Consider the following 7,790-nt stretch of genomic DNA (forward strand, 5'->3'; position numbering starts at 1 on the left):
ACAGGTGCCAGACACTTAGGGCTTTGGAATCCCGAGTCAAGAGTTCAGGTTCCATTCTGAGTGGAATGGAGAGTGACTAAAAGATTTGGGGGAAAAAAAAAAAGATTTGGGGGGGGAGCAGGGTTAGAGTGGTATAAACCAAGAGTTCTGTTTTGGCATTTTGAACTATCCATGTGGAGATGAGCTATCCACATGGCATGTGCAGTGTGTGCCTTTGGACATATGAGAGAGAAGGGAGGTCAGCATAGAGATGGTATTAAAGCCATGGGAAAAAATGAGTCCATCTCGACAGCATGTAGACAGGGGCCTGGGACAGTGTTTGAAATTGAATAGCAAGGAACTAAATGAGGTCATCCTGAAGGCTTAAATTCCTTTAAAGCAAATAATACTTTATTTGGCACTAGGTAAGTCAAACACAAACATTTACAACTTTTAGCAATTTGCTATCAAAGTAAGGTAATATATTGGGAATGATGGTCTCAGAGATGATGGGAAGGGAAGTGAGAATAATGATAGCACTTTAATTTCTTTGGAAGAAAATTGCTATAGCAATGAGGAGGATTTGAATGAAAAGAGTTAAATCGGAAAAGAAAACACTTAAGTATCTGATGATGAATTTGAATTGTGTTCATACTATGAAACAATCAGGTACTTATTGTATCTAATTTGTACAGTGTTCACATATGTGACATAGAGCCTAATGTATAAAATCAATAATAATCACTTTTATATTCTCTCCTCCACTGTCAAACCTTTCCCTGTTCTAGGCCCTGATTACAGAGGAATGGGTATCACATTTGCTGTGCTGAGTTTCTTAGCTCTCATCAGCGGATTGATCTGGTTCCTTTTCCAAAGGAACCGTTTGCACTGGGTGGGCTTCTCTTCAGTTCGGTATCAACAAGGAGCCAATGAAGATGAAATTATGCTTCCTTCTTTCCATGACTAAACTCTTCTAAAGGTTTGCTAATTTGCACTGATGGTTTAGGAAAAATGGGCCATTTAAAATTTTCCCAGTGTCAGTATTTACTCTGTTTCAACGTAGAAGTCTTAATACTTTTTCTTTTTTTGTTTAATTGCTATCCTGGTATCTACAATTACACAATTACCCACAAATGCCATGTTTATAACTACTTAATAGAATGAAAAGGAACCAAAGCTGGAACTAAAGTCCAAATTGTTCATAAGGTAATGTTTAATGTGCATTTTTCTCTGTAAGAATGTGGTTGGTAATAAGGATATGTATATTTTAATGGTATTTTAACACAACGTCTTAGGAAATCAAAACTGGCATATTACTAGGTCACAGATCTACCTTTTAAGAACATCCGAGCCAAATGCAAAATTAGTACCTCAAGGTAAAAACACAACTGTAAATAATGTCAACATTGTTTTAAAATAGTCATTTGTAGCATTTGGGGGAAATTATTGAGCAATGAAACATGTAAACAGCAAAATGGTGCCTCTTGGCAAGAGTTTCTTATACTATTCCAAAGATATTTCACACCAAAATTATTTAAATGCAAATGTTTTGTTCTGGTCATAGTTTTTTTTAAAAAAAGATTTAGCACTTAACATTTTTCTGAAATGTGTTTCTTTGTTTTATGTACAACATATAACTGTTTTCTTTTTAAAGGGAATCAGCTAAGGATAAGATTTTTTGAAAATTTCACAATTAATATACTTATATAGTATGGCAACTTCTGACTAAGAAATTTTTATTACTTTGTTGCCTTTTTACATAAGCTAAAGAGAAAAGAGGCCTGTGAAGGTAACTGTGTATCTCACATTTGTAAAAATGAGACTTTTACCATGAAACTCTAAACCTTGTGATTACTACTAAAATATTTAAAATTAGGAATGGTTTAGGAAACAGTCTGGTGGTTATCGTTCTGAATTTTACCACCTAGAATATATTCTTAATAATAGCTTCTACTGCATATGATGAATGTTTTATTCAGTGTTTAACTTATACTTGTACTTTAGAATATTTTTGTATAAAATCCACAGATTTATTTTAAAATTTACAGTGTTTATACTATGATGACATTGTAAATAAATTTCTAAGACAACGTTAGTATAGTCTAAAACTCTATAGTGCAGTTGTCCTGAACTATTTTTTACTGAATCTGTTAAAGTAATTCTCTTACTCTATGATCTGTACAATTTTAGTTGTTAAGACTTTCTTCAAAGAACTAAACAAACTGGATGCAAAAAGTACAGGTATATGTAGTAGTGATGCCATAATAAAGTCATTTTATTTTTTAAGTAAAAGTGTTGTTGATCCTGGTTGGGGAAAAAATATCTCTAGATTGGGCTTTATTATGTTAGGCATATAGCATGACAAGAAATAAAGTGTCCAGCTATTGTAAAGCAAGGCATCCTTAAGACTTTGTGTGCATTTTTAAAAGAATAAACGTAATCCTCCCTACATCTCTGAATGTTTGATTTTAGGGTCTGTTTTTGATTCCTCTGACTCAGCATTTCTTTAAACTACTGGATCAGCAGGGATTCCACCTACGATCCACTTGCTTCTCATTCTGTGTGCTCCCTTCAGGAGATCCAGTACACCACCTCCCACCCCACGACATTCATCAACCACTTCTAAGTCAGTAGTTCAAATATCTAGTTTATGTTTCTAACTCCCACTGAACAATCTCCATGAAAGTCCTTCTCAACATGATCAGAACTGCCTGTATTGTGTTCCCTTCCTCATTTCCCCTGTTCCAAATGTCTCAGAAGAACTGAAGACAACTTTTTCCAATCTTCCTAACTAATCCAACACCCACATCTGGTCTGACAAAATTGATATTTCAAAACCAGGCACCTAAAAAAGCAGGTAAATACACCCGATGATCAGGTATAGGGGACAAACTTAGAAGTGCTACCTATGACTATCCTCTCACAGCATGTTCCCTTCCCTGATCCCAGGGCAAGATGTTTCATTATCTGGGAGATCTCCTCTGCGAATAGTGTTGGCAGCCCCCAGTCCTGACCCCTCTGCTGAGTTGAATCTAGGGAAAGCCAGAGATTCAGGTTCCTTTCTCTTAGGTTCATTTAATCCGAAAACCTCTTGGAGAAACAAAGACCTAATTGTTAGGTCTTTGCTCAACAGCGTTTTATCTAAAAAGACAAATTTTAACTATATATATCAAAGACCTTTTTTAAAATGAGACCTCATGATCTGTACAGAGGTAACTCTGATTTCCTGTATAGTGTAAATTCAGACATTTTCACAATATTACATCTCAACAAATTTAGTATACAACTATTTCTCTTTTTTCCCACGCTAACTTAATCACAAGCAGAAGTTGAGACTTTTTTTCTATTCTCCCAAACAGTTCTTCTTCTTATATTCTCCTTGAATTAATATGAAGACAATATACCCCTTGTTTCCCAAGCTAGAAACTCAGAAATCATCCTTAAATTCTCTCTTTCTCATCTCTCTAATCCAACAATTCTGTCAGTTTTTTCCCACACTTCTCATGAACTGGTTATCTCTATTGCCAGCTGTCTTAATTCAGACCTCTATCCTTTTTTGCTTCCTGGATTATGTGCACGAGGCTTTTCACTGGTCTTCCTCATCAGCCTTTCCTCTTCATCCCATTTTTCTCGTTCCTGGGCCTAGGGGACCTGAAATTCACAGAGGAGGACTCCTCCTCTGTTTTGGTCTAAAGTTATCTAGGCCTAACTTATCTCACAACAAGGGAGCTCAGCAGTGCCCAGGCCAGTACCCTCCCCAGGGACCTTATGTGGGTTGATGTCAGTCCTGAGAAGTCCTAAGAGGGTATCTGGTTCCCTAGCCAAATACCCTCTTAATACAATGTAGGGTCAAGTCAATATTGCTCCAATTGCTAAACAACAAAGAGCCAAAGTCAGATAAAACTGGAATCCAGGAATCAGGAAAACATTGGTGATTTTAACCAATGGAGATGCAGGAGATCACCAGAATCCAGAGGGGAGTGAGCTGAAAAATGAAAGGGAAATTAGGAAATAGAGAACATGAAATCTTGAGAAGTATGTAGAGATGGGCCATAGCTAGAGAGAGAAGGAGGCTTGAAGAAGATTTTTTCCCAAAGGAGAGCGGAAAGAGATTCACAGGTTGAGAAGCTTAGAGGAAAGAAAACAAAACACATCAAAAACTAAAAACGATGGACGGAAGTTGATGATGCCAGGGAGAGATGGGGCGTCATTAATGGAAGAAAATCTTGGAGCAGATGGGATGAGAGGTGCAGTTCTAAACCCACATAAAGAGGAACTAGGATTGGATGGCATGGGAGGAAGCATGCATTCCTCTCTGAGGACAAAAGAGAAAGACCTGTGTGAAAGGGAAGGGGAGAGCAGATAAGTCTTTGAAGATGTTTGTCTACACCTGATGGCCCCTATTTTCCCATTGAGTAGAGGGTGAGGTTTTCCGCCTAGAAAGACAAGTATCAAATGGGGTTTCAGCTTGAAGAGCATAATAAAAAAATTGAAATATTCTATGTGGGGAATGAGAGAGGATAATGACCAAGACAAGATAAAAAGACTGCAGAAGAGGCTTACTGGGCCCAGATGAAATTAAAAGCCATATATTAGTAGAGGCAAGCATCAAGAGAATTAATAGATTTCCTCTACCTGCCCTCAGCTACTTCACTAGAATTGAGGGAAAGGAGACTATGAAGAAGAAAGAAGAGACCCCATCCTCAAAAAATTAAAAATAGAACTACCATGTGATCCAGTAATCCCACTTCTGGGTGTATATCCAAAGGAAATGGATATAGGATCTTGAAGAGATAACTGCACTCCCATGTTCATTGCAGCATTATTCACAATAGCCAAGGTATGGAAACAACCTAAGTGTCCATCAACGGATGAATGGATAAAGAAGATGTGATACACACACGAATATTATTTAGCCATGAGAAAGAAAGAAATTCTGCCATTTTCAACAATATTGGTGAATCTGGAGGGCATTATACTAAGTGAAATAAGTCAGACAAAGACAAATATGTATGATATCACTCATATGTGGAATCTAAAAGAGCCAAACTCATAGAAACAGAGAGCAGAATGGTGGTTACCAGGGGTGGGAGAAGGGGAAAAGGGGGGATGTGGTTTAAGGGTACAAACTTGCACTTATCAGATGAATAAGTTCTGAGGAATATACAGCATGGTGATTATAGTTAACAATACTGTGTAATATAGTTAAAAGTTGCTAAGAGAGTAGATATTAAATGTTATCATCACAAGAAAGAAATGGTAATTATGTGACAAGATGGAACGCTGTGGTGGTAATCCTTTTGCAATATACATCAAATCAACACACTGTACACCTTAAATTTACAAAATATATGTCAATTATATTTCAATAAAGCTGGAAGTTAAAAATTTTTTTTTAATTTTGAAAAAGAGGGAAAAAAAGAAGAGACCCCAGGAGTCAGAGTTGGCCAGGTGGATGCAACAGAGAAACAAGGGAGGGTATGGTATCCAGGCTGGATGAAGAAGGGAGAAATAAAAGGCCAGGAAAAATGAAGTCAAGGGATTGGAGTCTGGAATGAGGTCAAAGAGAAGTGAAAGAGAAGGAAAAAGAAAAGGTATGAGGTGTGACTGGAAAGTAGAACATCATAGTGAGAGATTTTGATGAAATAGTGTATTATTCCATGCAGAGGTGGTTAAGTAGTCTGTTTTGACATATTAGCATAAAAAATGAGGAAGTATGCATCAGAGTTAACAGTGGGGAAAATATGCCTTCCCTTAGTTCAAATGACTTAAAAATAAAAGACTGCTGAAAAGGGTTATTTGCCTAAATGATGTTGATTCATTAAGGTTCTACTTCTATTGTAAATCTAACCATTATTTGACAATTAGTTTTCACGCAAAGTAATCCACATTGATACAATATGCTTTGGTGCCCGAGGTGGGGGGTGGAGATGACTTTTCCAAATACATGACTGCATAGAGCTGTTCATTTTACTCGTGTAGTTAGCAGGACAGAAGTGTCCAGAATCAGGATGTTTTCGTATTTAATAAACATTGTGTACATTTGGAAGGATTTGCTTTGGATTTGGGTTTAGTATATAAACCCGTTATTGACAGTCTGAGAGGAATGATGGAAATAAATAAGTTGAGCAAGACATTGATACTTTGGCAAGAGAGACTGAACCTGGAGAGGGTGGGAGAGTCCAGCAGAAGACCTGGGCTCTGGTTCATTTTTTGGCATTCACTGTGTGCCTGTGGCTAAGTGATGTCCCTTCTTTGGACCTCAGTTTCCTTATCAGTAAATGAAGATGGCCCCTACCACCTCTAACATTCTGTGACTCTCCTTATAGACCCCTTTGGTCAGATAGATTTCCTTGGTGCAATCACTCCATTTCCGACTGGACTATTAGAGAAATGGAAAGGGTTAGAAAGGATTGGAAAAGGTTAGACTTGATCTTTTAGAATAGACTTTAATTTTTGAGCAGTCTTAGGTTAAAAAATGAGCAGAAAGTACAGAGAGTTCCCATACATTCTAATAGGTGTGTAGTGGTATCTTGTTTTAATTTGCAATTCCCTAGTGACATGTGACGTTGTATGTTTTCATATGCTTTTTGCCATCTGTGTATCTTCTCTGTCAAAGTGTCTGTTCAGCTCATTTGTACATTTTAAAATTGAGTTGTTTGTGTTTGTAGAGTTTAGACTTGATTTTAAAGCACTCTTTTGGTAATGACATGAGACAATGTCAGGGTTTAAACAAGCAGCCTGCCTGGCCTTGATTGTCTGGTTCCAGAGACACTCACTAGTGGAGTTACAGTTGCATAGTTTATACATATAATAAGTATGGGTGGTTTCCCTTTTTTTTTTTTTTCTTAAACGACAGAAATTTATAGTGTCACAGTTCTGGAGGCCAGAAGTTCAACATCAAGGTATCCATCAGAGTTGGTTCCTTCCACGGGCCGTATAAGCGTAGTTTAAAGACCCTTAATCCAGGAGCTGCTGACAGAGAAGAGTTGTCTGAGGGCCACAGTCCACTGAGAGAAGAGCCTTTGAAAAGGTTTCTGACCATTAGGTCGAAAGGACAAACACCACTTTAACCAAGGGATCAAAACTGACATCACCAGTGATGAGACAGAATGACATGGTCCTCCTGGGCTGGGCATATGGCTTCTGTGGTACTCTTGCCAGAAAACAAACAACAACAAAACAAAAACATAACCTGAATCCTGTTCCTCTAATCTCCCTCAGGAGGGGACATCAGACAAACTGAAACTAAAGGACATTCTACATAGCGACTGGCCAGTACTCTTCAAACTTGTATCCAGATCGATGGTGAAAGATAAGCAATGACACAGGAACTGTCCCACATTAAAGAGACTGAGGAGACGTCATATCTCAATAGTATATGACCCTGGATTGGATTTTAGAACAGAAAAAGAACATCAGAGGGACAATTGGTGAAATGTGATAACGGCTGTAGATTAGTCCACAGTATTACACCCGTGTTAATATGCTGGCTTTGACTCATTGTACTGGAGTTACATACGACGTTAATATTTAGAAAAGCTGGCTGAAGGGTTATGGAAATTCCTTGTACTACTTTGGCAACATTTTTGAGAGGCTGAATTTATTTCGGTTCAGGTGAAAAGGTTTAAAAATCACGGAGAGCCGGACCGGCCGGAAAGCAGCGCGGGCGGGCACTCGGGCGGGTTAGGGGCCGCGGGTGGGAGGGGTCGGGCGGCGGCTCCGCACTTCCGAGCTTCGTGCGCGCCGGGTCCGCAGCACAGTCATGCCCCGCGCCGCGCCGCCCGGTGTCCTGCTGCCGCTGCTGGGCC

The 7,790-nt window shown here is 38.5% G+C and overlaps 1 protein-coding gene across 2 annotated transcripts in view; it reads left to right on the forward strand.

Annotated features, from left to right (window-relative positions):
• The window catches only part of LY75 (lymphocyte antigen 75), a 126,176-nt gene that overhangs the window by 89,360 nt on the left and 29,026 nt on the right, over positions 1-7,790 (forward strand). Inside the window, exon 35 of one of the 2 annotated variants that reach the window (XM_024735904.1) lies at positions 768-2,430. The exons of the other annotated variant lie outside the window; for it this stretch is intronic. Within the exon in view, the coding sequence (XP_024591672.1) occupies positions 768-946 (179 nt within the window). The 3' untranslated portion in view covers positions 947-2,430. Of the gene's footprint in view, positions 1-767; positions 2,431-7,790 lie in introns of those variants that run through there. 2 annotated transcript variants of the gene reach the window in all.

This window comes from Neophocaena asiaeorientalis, unplaced genomic scaffold, assembly GCF_003031525.2.
Source record: "Neophocaena asiaeorientalis asiaeorientalis breed wild unplaced genomic scaffold, Neophocaena_asiaeorientalis_V1.1 scaffold72, whole genome shotgun sequence".
Lineage (NCBI taxonomy): Eukaryota > Metazoa > Chordata > Mammalia > Artiodactyla > Phocoenidae > Neophocaena > Neophocaena asiaeorientalis.